This window comes from Cinclus cinclus, chromosome 3 (assembly GCF_963662255.1).
Source record: "Cinclus cinclus chromosome 3, bCinCin1.1, whole genome shotgun sequence".
Lineage (NCBI taxonomy): Eukaryota > Metazoa > Chordata > Aves > Passeriformes > Cinclidae > Cinclus > Cinclus cinclus.
In genome coordinates, this window is record NC_085048.1 from 112,295,501 (window position 1) to 112,311,824 (window position 16,324).

General features: G+C 40.6%; 1 protein-coding gene across 2 annotated transcripts; it reads left to right on the top strand.

Annotated features, from left to right (window-relative positions):
• The first annotated feature begins 1,197 nt into the window (after positions 1 to 1,197).
• SNRPB2 (small nuclear ribonucleoprotein polypeptide B2) lies at positions 1,198 to 10,024 on the top strand. 2 transcript variants are annotated; one of them, XM_062489451.1, is made up of 7 exons: positions 1,198 to 2,075; positions 2,392 to 2,483; positions 4,284 to 4,456; positions 6,141 to 6,281; positions 7,462 to 7,512; positions 9,033 to 9,121; positions 9,638 to 10,024. In XM_062489451.1, the coding sequence occupies exons 2-7, from the start codon at positions 2,420 to 2,422 to the stop codon at positions 9,795 to 9,797; spliced, it is 678 nt and encodes a 225-aa protein (XP_062345435.1). In that variant the 5' UTR covers positions 1,198 to 2,075; positions 2,392 to 2,419; the 3' UTR covers positions 9,798 to 10,024. The 2 variants fall into 2 exon arrangements, with proteins under 2 accessions (XP_062345435.1, XP_062345436.1); XM_062489452.1 differs by having other exon boundaries at positions 2,408 to 2,483.
• Positions 10,025 to 16,324: the final 6,300 nt, after the last annotated feature.

Below are 16,324 nucleotides of genomic sequence, written 5' to 3' on the forward strand. Positions count from 1 at the left end.
CAATTATCACTGGAGACATGAATCTTTCCTTACTTTGTGTCAGTTTGACAGGGTTTTTTGTATTTATTTTTCTAGAGTGTCTTCTCTATGGGCAGTTGAAGGACTTTGTTTTAAAATTAATTTATAAAATGTCAAGATAATTAATTCTGTGAGAGCAATTCCTTTATCTGCATTGACTCAATAACAAATAAGCAGTTTCGAACATTGATACTAAATTATAAAGTTGCATGGATTGTACTACTGATGGAGGTATAAAACAGTACAGCCAGCCTTTATGAAAAAGGAGTTTAATGTATTGTATAGGCTTGCATTTCAAAGCTGTACTTCATCTTAACAACTAACTCTAGGACAATAAACAAAGGAAAATAAATAGAACCCTAAAGCTGTCATGTTCTGAATTTGTCACATGTATGTATTGCATATGGCATCCACTGACACATTTCCCACACTATGCTCTGCTGTAAAAAACTGCAGAACACACCATTTTCTTATGCCAGTGAAGAACACCTCTGTCAACAGCTTATTTGCCTTTGGCTTTTATTTTTAATATAATATTTTTTACTTTTCATCCATGTTTTTCTTTATATACTTCCTACACGCTCTGGAATCTGGAGTAATTTTTTTTTTTTGGTGAAATATTACTGAACCAAGAACTCTACCTAATATTCCTGCTTCTTTACAAAGAGATGGCCTGCCCCAGTATAATTTATAGCTTAAGGAAAAACTACTCCATTGATTATGAAGTAGTACACCTGCAAGAACTCCTTTTTTAATATGTAAACCTTTGCAACCTCAAATTGTTTCTGAAAAAAGCCTGCCTAATAATTCATAGAAATTAAGGCAGCCTGCAAAATTATTCCAAAAATTCAAGGGCTACAACCTCAATCTCTGCTCAGTTTATTTGTTCTGAGGCAGCACTACCACAGGGATTTTCAAAGTTACCTTCAAGAAATTACGTTCAGAAAAATACACTGTCTTTTCAATTTTGGAACTAAAATCAGATATTACCTACTGAATGTTTACAGACTTATTGAAGTTTCTGCATTCTCCTCCCTGCAGTACTGCATCCAGCTCTGGGATCCCCAGCACAGGAAAGTCATAGACTTGAGGGTAGGGACATGGACAGAGAAGGGACACAAAGGGACAAAAATGTGGTTTGCAGGATGGTGGTCCTCTGCTATGAGGAGAGGCTGAGGAAACTGGGATTGTTTAGACTGGAGAAGAGGCTCTGCTGCGATATAATTGTGACCTTTCAGAAAGGGACTAATTTATAAGGAGAGGTCTAATAAATAAAGCTTTATAAATAAGGAGAAATCTGCAGAGCAATGGTTGCAGGTTTATGGAGTGACAGGACAAGGTGGGGATAGATTCAAACTCAAAGAGGGCAGCTTGAGACCAGATATTAGGTAGAAATACTTTACTGTGAGAGTGGTGAGGCTCTGGCACAAGTTGCCCAGATAAGCTGTGGCATGAGTGTCTGTGGCTAGGTTGGATAGGGCTTGGAGCACCTCAAGTCTAGTGGAAAGTGTCCATGTGCACGGTAGGGTGGCTTTACTGGACAACCTTTAAGGTCCTTCCATCCCAAACCATTCCGTGCTTTCCTGAGCTGCTGCTCTAGGTGCTGTGAAAAGACAAAAAAAAAAAAAAAAAAAACCAAAAAAAAACCAAAAAAAAAACCACAAACAAACAAACAAACAAAAAAACCAACACAACAAAACCAAAATAACTCAAAACCAAACAAAAAACAAGGAAAAACCCAACAAAACAAAACCCCACTACTTATCTTTACATAATGCTCCATTAGAGCAGGACAGAGCTAAACCCAAGAATGGGGCAAGAAATGCCCATTTCGGCCGACAGCAAACTTCAATCTCTTTTTATCCCCACCTCTCTTTTATCCCGGGTTATCCCTTTTCACCCCGCCGCTCTCCATCGGCGCTATCGGCGCTCGGCCCATCGAGCGCTCCGGGAGCGGCTTCGCCGCCTGCGCTGCGCTGCGGCGGGGCGGGACGGGACGGGACGGGACGGACGGGCAGCCATCGAGACGGAAGGACGGACCGGAGAAGGGAGGGGAGGTGAGCTGAGCTGTGCTGAGGGCGTCTGGGATCCGGGGTTCGGGATCTAGGATCCAGCTGTGCGCAAGGAGGGGCTGGCTCCGGGCTCCCTCTCTGGAGTTCCTGGCCCGCCGTGGCAGCCCTGACCCGCCCGGAAGGGGCAGGAGCGGGGCGGGCGTGCGGCCCTCGGGCGGACATACAGACGGGCGGACATACAGACGGGCGGACGAGCCGGCAGCTTTTGCGGCTGGGGGTCGGACAGACAGACAGACAGACGAGCCGGCAGCTGTCGCGGTCGGGGATCGGAGCTCCCCGGCGGCCGCTGACGCCTCCCCAGTGTGCTCTGCCCGCAGGCGCCGCCGAGAATGGACATCAGGCCGAACCACACCATCTACATCAACAACATCAATGACAAGATCAAGAAGGAAGGTACGAGCGGCTGCCGGTCGCCTCTGGGATGGGGAGGTTGTCCGGTCAGGCCTGGCGATGCGCTTGAACGCGGCGCTTTTCTTACAAAGGGGCTTTTCGGAGTTCCCGGAGGTCTCCCCAGTGCCCAGCACGAGGTGGTCATGAGCCGAGCTCTCTGCAGACGCCTTCTTGTAACGAAACAGTCGCTGAAGCAAACAAATGACCTCCCACTAGATCGGGTTGCTCAGATCTCCCTACAGCCCAGTCTTGAACGCTTTTTCAGGGGTGGGGAATCTGCAGCCTCTCTGGGCAGCCTGTTCCAGTGCCTCACCACCCTGACAGTAAAAGAATATTTTCCCGATATCACATCTAAGCTTCCCCTCAGTTTGAAGCCATCACCCCTTGTCCTGTCACTCCAAGTCCTAGTAAATTGTCTCTCTCCATCTTGAAGGCTCCCTTCAGGTATTGGAAGGCTGCAGTTAGATTACTCCTAAACCTTCTCTTTTCCAGGCTGAGCAACCCCAAATCTCATAGCCTTTCCTCATCCTTCTAATCAACTTGGTGGCCTCCTGGACTTGCACCAACAGGTCCATGTCCTTCCTGTGCTGAGCACCCCAGATCTGGATGCAGCACTATGGGTGGGGTCTCACTTGAGTGGTGCAGAATCGCATCCCACTCAGGGTGCTGCCCAGACTGCTTTGGATGCAGCCCAGGACATGGTTGGTTTCTGGGCTGTGAGTGCACATGTCCAGCCCCTTCTCCACCATCACCCCAAATCTTTCTCCCCAGTGCTGCTCTGGCTCTGTCCATCCCCCAGTCTGGATTGATTTGATACTGGGGCTTGCCTTCACCCAGGTTTAGCACCTTGCACTTGGTCTTGATAAATCTCGTGGGATTGCCATGGGTTAAGTGTGGGGTGTTAAATTACCTGTTAAGATTACAAATTACTTTCTGTTTTAATACAGGTCTTAAAATAATTTTTAGGGAAAGTGTTTTGATAGAAAACCTTTTTTCAGTTAAAAAAAACACACTAGTTAGGAGCAGGTGGAAAAAAGTGACAGTGGACTAGTATTACTAAATCGCAACAGCAATAAAGAAGAGGCAGCATTCTTACATTGCTAAAATAGTTCAAATGTAAGGTTTTTTTTGTTAGAATGATTACACAGTACAGATTATTTAGCTTGATTTGGATGGTATTGAGGTTTAATTTGGCATGTATTCAGGTGATTGTAAATAATTGAAGTAAATCCAATGCAGCCGTAATCTGCAGTAGTCTCATCCAAAAATCATTTGGATCCAGAATATGAAAAAGTACTTCATGTGATTGAGAAAATTGATTAAACAGTTGCAGCCAAAATTTCCAACTTTAATTAGCCTTTAGGTAGTTATTATTTTGCTGCATTCTTTTTTTTTCATCATATCTCTTTACTGCTGCTTGTTTCAGTTTTGATTTTCTGATCATTCCGAGATGGCTGTCGTGAATCATACTTAATTGGGTGAGAGAGCGTATGTGTAGATACTTGTGTGAAAATATGGGTTTACATACCATTATGTAATTGTTACTCCCTCAGAATGGTAGAATGGATGGCACTACAACTTCTTCACTACCTGAATCCTTGAGGTATGAAAACAGATGTTGCACACCAGCTTACAAAACCTGAACAAATAAACTTGTGCTAATGCAGCAGTTGTGACAAACGAGTGTACTCACTGTGTGAGTTAAAGCTTGTAAAAAACATTGTTCCCAAAGGACAGTAGACTCTGTAGAAGTGGAAATTTGCATGTGACCTGTTATAATCTGTTTTCTTCTTTGATCCCCAGAGCTGAAGAGGTCCCTGTATGCCTTATTCTCACAGTTTGGTCATGTAGTCGACATTGTGGCTTTAAAGACCATGAAGATGAGAGGACAGGCATTTGTTATATTTAAAGAACTTGGATCATCTACCAATGCTTTGAGACAGCTACAAGGCTTTCCGTTTTATGGGAAACCAATGGTAAGGTACTCTGTTACCTTTGTAAGGAAGAAAAATACCCTGATGGTGTGGTACAGTGTTTCAGTACTTGCACCTTGGGAATCAACTATCATATGTAGTTGTTAGCAAATGATTACTCAGGTCACATCCTGATGAGTATCTGCATTTGTGCAAGCTGGAGGGATGCTGAAGAGACTGCAGTTACAACACACACCCTTTGAACTTAACATTTGGATTTCTTAACGGGGGGCTTTTTGTTTTTCTGTGCTGGATTAAAGTTTTTAAGATCTTAAATACTTTCAGTTTTCTCATCATGTCCTGCATTGAACCAGTTAAATTAATTCTCTTAATATTATTGAAATTAGATAAGTTTTCAGTTACTTTATGTAGAGTAGCATTAGCTACTCTTAGATTTGTAATGAGTAGCTGGAATGTGATGCTTCCTTTCTGAGGTAAACAGTGAGGAGGGTGAAGATCTCCAGTTTGCTTTCCAGATGGGACCAGTGATTTTTTTTTTTAATTGATGGCTAGTTCTGCTTGACTGTAGATCACCAAACCAAGTAACTGTATTTCAGTATAACTTCAGTGAAACAAATACAGTGCTGGTTGATAGAACATTGTTAAGTAATGTACTTCATAACATGCAGAATAGCACAATTGACCTGCTTTGTTCTTGCCTGCTTGGATGATTAGCCATCTATTAATTGTGCAACTGTTGGTGAGGTGTAACAATACATGCAAATGGCCCACGACTTCAACAATGGGTGGATATATTACTACTGGCTCTCAGCTCATGGCTTTGAGTACTGAAGAGAGCAGTTGTGCCACTGAGCCACAAGCTATTAGCCTTAACATCTTCTAATTCTCTAATTAAATCTTTCTTTAACATGGAATTTTGCAAGCTCAGTCTGCCATTTATCCTTAAGGAGTTTTATGCTCAGTAGAACTCAAAAAGAAACAAAAAGATAAAGGCTTCATAAGCTTTCAGATGTACTTCTTCAAACATTACCTGCAGCCTGTATACTCTTAAGCATTACAAAAAAAATCTTAAGCTGCTGTGTAGTTTTGTATTGAGGTAGTCTCTGATAGGAACAACTGTAGGATTGTGTGCATAAATAATAGTGTTGCACACTGGTATAGATGCACCTGTATCTGCTTAAACTTCAGCTGTGGGGGACCTTTGTTAAAGGAACAGCAGCATTTATGCAATCCTGTTGGGATTAAGGTGGATACTTGCCTTTTCTGTTTAAGAAATTTGAGTTTTTCTGATTTTACATTTCTGTAGAGATCTGAGAAATCACTGTCAAATTGTAACTCCCTTCAAAATGGGATTGAAAACTCAGTTTTAATAGAAGCTGGTGCCAATTTTCTCAAATGTCCTCTGTGTAGCTCAGATGTATCTCTCTGTAGGTGCTACTTTGACAGATGTTAAAAAGAGGTTATTAGAGAAATGGAATTCTGATTTCAATGAGCTAAAGTTAGTAATTTCCATATTAGGGTTTTTCGTAGACTTCTGTAATTGTGTTCAGAAATAACCATGAAAATTGGTTACTCTATAAGTGTGCCTACACTTTATAACAATGTTTTTAATATACAAGATTACTGCTGGAAAAAATTGTAAATACACTGTTAATAAAAGTGGTGCAAACTGTTCAGTATTATTAGCTGTGGAATATACTCTGTTTTTGTTTTTCCTTTAAAAAAGCGTATTCAGTATGCAAAAACAGACTCTGATATCATCTCTAAAATGCGTGGGACTTTTGCTGATAAGGAAAAAAGAAAGGAAAAGAAGAAAGCCAAAACTCTGGAGCAGTCAGCAAACACACCGAATAAAAAGGTTATCCAGGTAAGCTGCTTCGCTCTTTAGAAAAGATCAGAACAAAACTAAACCAAAAAAAAACAACAACAAAATGAAACCACACAAAACCTGTTCTAAATATTTTTTTTTTTTTTAGGACTTGATGTTGTGTTTTGTTACTTTTCAGTTCCCTAAACTGGGTTATGTTGATTATCTAGAACTCTTGAGATTTACTAGAGGTTGAAGGAAAGGGTACTAGTTATTTAGTCCTTGCTTTTCCTTTTTTTCCCTCCTTTGCTATTGCCAGATGAAAAAAGGATATAGGGCAAAGGTACAACAAATCAAAGTGGAAACTAGCCTCTTTAAAGTAAAGGAAAAAAAGGAGAGTGTGCTTTTCTTTAGTACTGGTTTCAAGTGTTCAACCAGCTTTTCTCTTAAGTGTTTTAATGTCATGTTGCCCAATGCAGACAGAAGGTAAATGAGAACAAGACAATTCATTTACATTAGATATTAGATGTTCGATGTTAGATTAACAGGAGTTAGGCTGGAATTTATCTCCATTAAGGACTGGCCTGCCTAAAGTAACATTTATTAGTTTTTGTGCTGAAGTATAGCAGAAAACATCAAGGCACTTGACCAGATCCCTCCAGTTTATGTATTGGACATGATATTCTCTACTATGGAATACCCTTTTGGCCAGTTCTGGCCAGCTGTTCTTGCTCCCTCCTGGTTTCTTGTGCACCTGCTCACTAGCAGAGCATGGGGAGCTGACAAGTCCTTCATGTAAACAAGCCCTACTTACCAACAGCCAAAACATCAGTTTGTTATCAGTGTTACTCTCATACTAAACTAAAAACACACTGTTCTAAGAAGAAAATTAATTCTGTCCCAGGTGAAACTAGGATACCTGTCTAGGCCTTCCATTTTCAAAACTACTTCCTGTCTATTAAGTTAAATCATGTAATGTGGAGAAACACTTAGCCATTAGATTGATCAGATAGTACTGATGTTATTTCTTTTGATTTCCTGGTTTTGGAGAAAAAGCAAAATTCACACGCTCTGTTCCCTTTGGGAAGAATCTCATAGGCACCAAATGTTCCTTGGATTGCAGCTCAAAAAACCCCTTCACATATGTTTTGAATTGTAGAGAAACATGGTGATATGTGCCTATGTTCCATTTATTTCTAATGGAGCACCTTTGTAAAACTATTTTGTACTTATTTGCTAGGGAGCAACACAGAATTCAGCCAATGCCCCAGGGACTACACCACAGAATCAGGTAATGTTTTTTATTTTTATCACTAAAAGCACTAATGTTTATGGTTATTCTCTATAAATAATAATTTGTTACACATGGAAACTTGAGGATATATTTTAGAGGTTTGTTTTTTGTCCTATGAGAGATTTGTCTAACAGCTACATGACAGTAAACAAGCAGAACAAGCCCCTTTTTTACTATATCTGGCTGGATGACAGGAAGTGAGAATCTGCAATTTCTCATTACTATACAGAAAACAGCAGTATTACCAAATCATACTGGATTCTTAAATTTGGACTGTGTTTAGTATCAGTTGGAGGATTCTTAATCTTTTTTCATTGCTAATAAGTTCCCATTAACTTACTTTGTCCTAGCAGCAGATGAGGAAGACAGCACAGGATGCCAAAATATTTTCCTAAACGCTTTATTTTAGGAGTTGAGGGCTGCTCATCTTTTTCTTTTTTCTCACAAGTGTCTTATTTTCCAAAGGATTGTGTGGAGGTGTAGGAGCAACTCCCTACACTTCATTCATCTTGTCTGCTCAGTGACCTTCTAAATGATTCTTGTTAGAAGTGAAAGTGGTAAAGAGACAGGATTTGCAGGAGAGCAAGTACCATAGAAGAATATCCTTGCCTGGACTGCCCTGCATTTTTCTTGAGTACTGCCACTGCATACATAATCAACAGGGGAAAAGGTCTTGCTCCCTAGATTTTCAGGCAAAATATGGGTATGTCAGTTTGCATCAAAGTGCTGAGTGTTTGGATATTTCTTTGAACTTCAGAAGTTTATTTTCTAATGGTACTACCTGGAATATTTCCATCAGTAGAAGGAGATTGCTCTGCTGAGGCTTTTTATTGGTACTGCTTTGAGGATATTTGAAGTTGGGGTGTCCAGTTTATTTTTATTTTTATAATGTACTCAATGACTTGAAGATTCTTGTATCAGCAAATGACTACTCAGCCTTGCCTGTGGTGGGTGGCTACAAATTCATATTAGCAGGCAAATCTGCTAATATATATAGAAGTCTAAAGCTCTAAATCTGAAGGGGTTTCTAATTAAGAAATTTTAATTGAGCTATGTAATAAAACCATGTGGGTTTTGTGAGTTTTGATTACCCAGAGATATTCAGTATTTTGGTAGTACTGCAGCAAACAGGGCTTGGCATCCCACTGCTTTCCAGAAGGATGAGAGTCTTTCATACATTCTTACATGGTACAGGTGTGTTGGATAGCACTGCAGCCACTACTTTGGCACTTGGGTGCAGAGTGTCAGCTCTTGGGTTTAAATGTGGCATCTAAGACAGTATGTGATTGTATTGTGATTTTTGTGGAAGTAAAAACCTCTCCAAATTAATATATCCTTGTAAAAGAGCAAAGGGGCTCTGCCTGCATATTGATAAAGGTTTGGTGAAGCCCAGATAGAATGTTATGAGCAAAACTAAAGAAATGTGAGTCTTGGTTCAAATGATCATGCAGCCAGATGCAAAGGAACTGTATGCAACTATGTATAGTCTTCTGAGCTTTGATCTTCTGTGGTTACAGGTGCCTGATAATCCACCAAACTATATCCTTTTCCTTAATAATTTGCCTGAGGAAACAAATGAGATGATGCTGTCCATGTTATTTAATCAGTAAGTTTTGAAAATCAGTTATTTCTCCTTTGACTTCTTCTGTAACCTGTGTGTATTTTCTCAGTTGGCAAGTTCACTTTTTAGAAATAACAGTTTCTTCTGAAGGTATTTCAGTTGTTTGTCTTACTGCCAAGGTTATAGATGTCAGCTCTGATGACATGGTTCAGAAAGCAAATCTGACCTTTTTCATAGCTGGTTTTGATTGTGTAATTTATCTGCTATCAATTTGCACTGGATTTAAGCTGGTACCTGTAATACTAAAGTCTTTAGGACAGCAGGAGCAGTTTTAAAAGTAGTTAGATTGCTTCTGTATGTGTACAGCACTGATTAAACTGCTTCCACATAATATTCCTTAACTGAGGCATAGTTCTAAGGATAGAACATGTAAAACACTTCAATTTGAATCTTTCATTAGTAATAACTATTGCACTAGTAGATGCTTCTGACAAGAAGCTACTGAAGAGAGATGTATTATCGAGCTAACAAGTGTTTTTTGAATCTCATCTTCTTTTAAAGGTTTCCTGGATTCAAAGAAGTACGCTTGGTGCCAGGGCGCCATGACATTGCATTTGTGGAGTTTGAAAATGAGAATCAAGCAGGGGCTGCTCGAGATGCTCTCCAAGGATTCAAGATCACTCCATCTCATGCCATGAAAATCACTTATGCAAAGAAATAACTATATGCTTCTGTAAAGAGGTTCTGTGGATAGATGTTTTTTTTAAAAAAAAACACTGATACTCTGGTCAGCTAGCATGTTTGGTGTTCTCTGCAGAAAACATAAGACTGGACTAGAACTTCTGCAGTGACCAGGGCACGTGTAGGATTTCCACAGATCACCTGCATAGTAACTTTTTCTATTGAAATACTAATTTTTATAAAATAAAATATAAGTGTGCTGTTTTCAAGCCATGTTTTTTCCTTGTCTGTCTCATTGATTAACCTTGCAGGGCTTTATTTAGTTGAAGAACTTTTAAGGTGATCCTTATTTCTCAGAAGTGAGTGCTAAAAATAGCTGTCTTTCCAGAGCAAAAAGTATGATCAGGAATGCTGAATGCCAGCATATTCAGAATAAATATGGCATTCAACCTCATTATTAAGGGGACATCTGTTTTTCACTTAGGAAATACAGCTTATCATTAGTGTTTGTTTTTTTTTTCCCAGGTATAGTTAGAAATTGATTACAGTTTGGCAGTAATGTAGTTCGACTTGGTTTTGTCTTGGTGGCTGGCAGAAGAAGCGAGTCTTGAGAGGAAACCTAAAAGTTTCTGGTTTTTAGCCAGTCTTTTCCAAAATACATGTTCTAATGCTTCTGGGTTTCTCAGAATTTATGTACTTTATTTTTTCTCATTTGTTAAAAACCTTATAGTTTTGTGTGACATGAAATACACTGGATGCAGTGAAGTAAGATGTAGTATTGTGAATTGTAACTGTTGGGAAAAAATCACTTTAAAAAGTTGTAGTGTTTTGTAACTGCAGCATAAGCCACCTTTTTTTGCACAAGACCTGGAGAATTGGGAGTTTCACCTGCTTCCAAGTAAATTGCAAAATTATGCCTCTTTCACAGTCATCTCAATTATTGTCCTATCTCCATTTACAAATTTTTTCATTCTTTTTGGTGATTTCGTGTACGTGCGTTTTTGTAAGTATTCAGTATTTGCAAATGAAAACTGTTTCGATGTGCCTGTAAGAGCGAAAATCGCAGCTATTCAATCATAACCTTGGATTTTTCCTCCTGCAGTCATAAATTTATAGGTAGTAATTATGCTGTAATTTCATCCCACTAGTTAGTGTGCACATGACTACCATTGCTTTTCACCTTCATTCACTTGAAGGGTTTGAAGCTGTCTGCGAAGGAAATGGGACTCAACCAATGGGAAGTTGAAGGAAGGAGTAATGGGCTCGAGGGCTAGAGGAGAGTGTGGTGAATTCTGCTGTGATGGGAAGGTGATGCTAGAAGTTGCATGATGCACTTTCTTTTAAAAGAGTGTGGGATTTTTGATGACAACTGGCAAATTCTGCTGTTCTGTCTGGGATCTGAAAGCTGGTACAGCCAGCAGCTCTTCAGGCCTCCTCATGAATCGGGGAAACACTGGAATGCAATTTGGGAATTTCCAGACTTGCCCTTGGTTATTTCTGAGTGCTATTCCAGACCAGCCTACCTGTAGCCTGACTGCTGTGCTGTTGTAAAGAGGTTCTAAAGAGGATCTTTTAAGTCAGCCTGTGGCCCTGTTTAGTGTCTTGGACCTGGAAACCTTTAAGACAGTTCAGGGAGGTAAAGAAAAGTGAAATGGTTGCTGTCCTGGCATGACCTCTGTGTTTTGATCTGACTTCATCTCCCTGTGGAAGGGATCTTGCCTGTATAAGTATGCAGTGCTTGAATTCATAGATTTCAAATGTTAATTGCTGACTTGAAAAGCCTTTTTACTGCCTTGCAGCACCCTAATTGTTTGTTTACATTGCATCCATCTGCTATTGTCCCAGTAGGTCCTTTCTGTAAACAGGAACAGGGGAATCTCTGTGGCTGAGGGTTTTTGGTCCAGGGAAAATTGTGCTTGTCAGTGAGCATCTATGAAAATTAAGGACAGGAGGATTAAGAAGGATGCAATTTCATTTGCTTCTTAGCAGGATCCGACTTAATTTTCATTCTCAGACTTTGCTTGAAGTATGATTAAGGCTATGGACAGGTGTAAAAGGGCTTAGCGTGTTTAAATAATACAGTTGCTGATTAAAATTTTAATACAGAATGGCATTGGGAGGGGATTCAGCTTTATGAGTTGGCCCTGAGGTTTTCCCCTGCCTATGGTTCCTTTGGTGGGATGGAATATTGCCACATCCCCTCCCTATTAGCCTGGTGTGTTTGTCCAGGTGTCTGCCTCTTCCATAAAAGATGGGGATTGCTGGACCTGGCACATACTCAGAAAGTGCTACAGCAAAGAAAAATGGCACAAAGTGTTTATTTGATGATATTACTTTTGTGTCTCAGATCGGTATGTCCTCTTGCAACTGGAATTTTTATGGACAAACTTACGAAGCAAGAAGCTGTGTACTGATACCCACTGTGTCTATAAGTAAATTTGCTTTAAATTTGAGGACAAAATACAGACATTTTACAAATAATGGTGGGGGTGAAGGGAAAACTACTTTGCTTGTTCAGAGCTGTCATATATATGTCTTGTTAACTGGCTACGTAGGATGTCACATCCAGTTTTACCAAAAAATGCATTTTGCAAAGGGATTTTTTCACTTACGTGAAAAATGCAGAGAAGGATTTTAACTTTCAGTGCTGAAATTGCTTCTAAACCTGTAATTTTGGTTACTGGAGAATAGAAAATTGCACAGAACAAATTCTTGAAGACTTTTAACTGTTTCAAGATAACCTGCTTTTATATGTAGGAATAATTTTACTACAATGTCACATGTAAGTATGCTGCATTTCTGAAATAATGGTTGTCCCTGATAATGCACAAAAAAAAAAATCATATTTTCACTACATATCTGAAACAATTCACAGAGGAGTGGAAGAGGAGGGTCTCAGAGGCCAGCATGGTTTGGCTTACAACTAGCAGTTACTGGTAGCTTATTTCTGTGCTTAAACTCAAATTGAGTATTAGGTTTAAAGTACTTGCCTTCATCCATGCTCAGTATTTTCAGCTATATGCTGTTTTGCAGTATATGGCAAAATACAATTAACATTTTAGTCTTGAAATCATATCTGGAGTCTTCAATCCTAGGTCCAGATTATTAGATGGGTTTCATTAACACAGAGGAAATAAGTGAAAGGAAGAACTTTGTGTCATGTTAATAGTTGCAAGGATTTGCACCAGACAAGCTTTTTTTGAAGAAATACACGTCTTGGTTAAGTGATTGCTTTTCTTGACACTACATTAGATTATTCTGAATTTGGCCCAGAAGCGTTGCAGCAATTAATTAGTCAAAAGAGTGTGAAAGAACTACCACAATATATTTTAAGCTCTTTTCTCAGTTATACGGCAGGCATGGCAAGCTGAACTGGAAGTAGAGGTAGGTTAAAGTGGTGTCTTAGCCTTGAAGGCTGGCTCAGCGACCAGAATGGGACATGGTCAGGTGGCAGTGCTGAGCTTTAATTGGAAAGTCAGTGACATAGACTTCCAGTCCTTTCAACCTTCCTTCACATTCTTGCTATGCAGGAACATTTATATGAAAACAAAGGGTGATACAGAGACATCTACTGATCTAGGCTTATTTTGCAAATGTGACTTTAAGGATCAGACTCTTCGTTCACATTTAAAATAGTCTATAGCACATCTTGACCCATCTGTGTGCTGCTTGCTCCAGAAACATCCCTTAAAGGAGCTGTTTCAAATAGAGCTAGTGCTGCATCACCAGCCTTCCATATGCAAATCAAAATCCAGTTTCTTGCTCACAGCTCTGTAACCTTCTCTCAAACCACTGGCAATGTTTTGCCTTGCTTTCATGGCCTTGCACCTACAAAGCCCAATATTGGTGTGAGACAGGCTCTCTTTGGAATGAGTTGCCATTTAAATGAGGAGATCTGATGATGCCCAAAGTTGAACAATGAATCAGCGTGGAGCACAAATGACATTGTGTGAAGGAATGTCTGATAGGGAACTCGATGGGGGAAAAACATGAAGGGGGACACCTGCTGCACTGGAGAGAAGCCTGAAAGAGAACAATAACCTGGGTGCCACTGTGTTTCCAACCCTCCTTTTATTTCCCTCCCAGAAAGGTAAGTTTCACTGTTGGAATCAATGTATGCCTACATTAGCTACAGACCTTGCTATAATAAACCTTTCTGCCTGTGTACCTCTCTCAGCACCCTTTTGTGCAGCACTTGGGGTAATCCATGTCTGTTGGTTGGTGTTTGAGCAATAAATCTCAAAAGGTTGTTTTTGTTTTTGTTTTTTTTCTCAGTGCTGCTACTTCTGAACCATTGAATCAAACTGAATACAATGGGCTGGACAAAATGTGCTGTGTGTACATCAGAGTGATGGTGTTGGATTACCTACCTTCCCTTGGGCATTTAAAACTGGCCATTTGCTGGCTGAGTATTCTCCTTACCAGGAAGCAGGTTGTTCTGCAGCTGCTCCCTGTCTCCTGTTTGAAATGGGCAGCTATGTGGAATATACTGGTTATACTTCTCTGATGTAAATGAGGAACATAGTGTGATAGTTCCCTGCAGCAAAATCCAGATCTCAGTAGGCAGATAAGGTAATAGCAGGAAGGAAGCAACATGCTCGGGAAGTCTTTTCCCTGCCAGAAGTTTTCAAGCATAATACTGGCATTTATTTTCTAGTCAGCAGTTCTCTAAGTACTGCATAGCCCCAGTCTAAGTAATCCTTTTCATATGGGATTAGGGATTGTTTAAAGATGACTAATCAATTCAGCCAGGTATGGGATTGTAGGAATACAAAACAAAAGAGAAAAAGAAAAAAAGAAGATAAAGGAATTGTTAGAAATTAAGAAAGGAGGTATTGTCTAATTAATTTCAAGAATTCAAGGCATGAACAAATGATCTGAGCTATGCAAAATTAGGGAAAAGACAAAAGACCTTTTTATTTTCCAGAATCCTTTAAATATAGTGTGGTGTACTTTGTCTATATTATGACATATTCTGTGTATAGCGCATTCATTTACCTATGGAGGGCAATGAAAGAATGTTAATCCTTCAGTAATCTCAAAACATTTTTTCTCTTAACTCTCATTTTTAAGACATTAATTTCTTTTGTGACTAGCACTGGAAGCAGGCAATATCTTGGCTGCTACCAGGGAAAGCTGACAGGAGGAAACCTTGACACCCTCTCTGGACACACAGAACTTCCTAGATATTTGTAATAGATATTTGCAAAACAAGTAACCTTTCTTCAAAACAAGAAGATTTTTATTTATAGGAATTGATTCAGCATGAGGCCAGGAATGAAAGCTGCTGGATAACCCCTTCTCCTCACTGCACCCCTCAGGATTGGTCTGTGTATTCTTTCTCAGCTATTTGTACAGCCACATTTGGAGCCCAGGGACAGAACTGCAAAAGTCCAGCAAAAAGCTTGTGTCAGCTCAGAATGCTCTGGCTGCAACAACACGTAACTCATACCACCTTGAACTCTGTCACACAGCCTAGACACTGACCTACACCTCCACTGTTGCACAGCCTAAGCAGCTGTACCTCACAAAGTGTCAAAATAGAAGGCTTTCCTCAATTCATCCTGTTTCCTTGGCAGCTTTTAAACTGCCCACCATACACTGTGGCTATGTACCTTCCTTCTCACATATACGTCACATTTTTCACTCTCCCACGTCCCTTTCTAATGTCTGGCAGCTGCTCCCATAAAGAAGGCTCTAGACAGAAAGCTAATGCTGCCTCGTGCCTTACCCTTACCACATGTGAGCCAAAACAAACACCTTTCTCTGCACTGTGTGCTTCGGCATCTTGTGCCATATTATTTTCCAAATGTCAAGGTCTAAAAGGAATTGGTTCCACAGAGGGCTTGGGTAGGAACTCACGCCAGCACGGGTAGCTGTCATTAACTTTCTCCCATATGACTGATAGCTTGAATTCAGCAGGAAATCAACCACACTCCTCTTCCAGCCTGCACACTGCGCACGGAGCCACGGTGCTCTGTGGGCTCTTCTCTGCCTTAGGTAAGTAACATCATGTGCTTGTGTTCTCTTTGTGCTCCAAAGCATCCACCTGCTTCCCGCACAGGTCTAGCTAGTGTGCTGCCTCTGTCCAAGCATTCTGGTGCCACGCACTTCCATGCTCAGCTCTCCGTACCTATTGCAACCTATCAACCTTGTAGCTCCCAGTTATGTCTTGCACAGCTAACTCTGCCAGGATGTGAAGCTTTGCTCCTTGTCAAAAGGAACACAGAAAGCAAAGAACAAAGCTGCAGAGCGCCAGGCTTGCGTGGGCAGCACTAAGATGGCGAGAGGAGCGTGGCTGCCACTCGCCTGCCTGCCAAATTCACCTTAGCAGTCGTATGGAGAAAGTTCATGGACAGCTTACTGGTACTGCTACCTTAGTCCCAGACCTCTGTGGGAACTACTGTGTGTCCCTTCATGCCCCAAGATGCAGGGAACACTATGGTAGGTACAGCAGAGAAGGGTAGTACGGAGTGCACCGGTGAGTTTGATGTGGCTTACGTGCAGCGATGGACAGGTGCAGCTAAGCACTGGATTTTACTGCTACAGCCTTTTGCTGTGGGAACA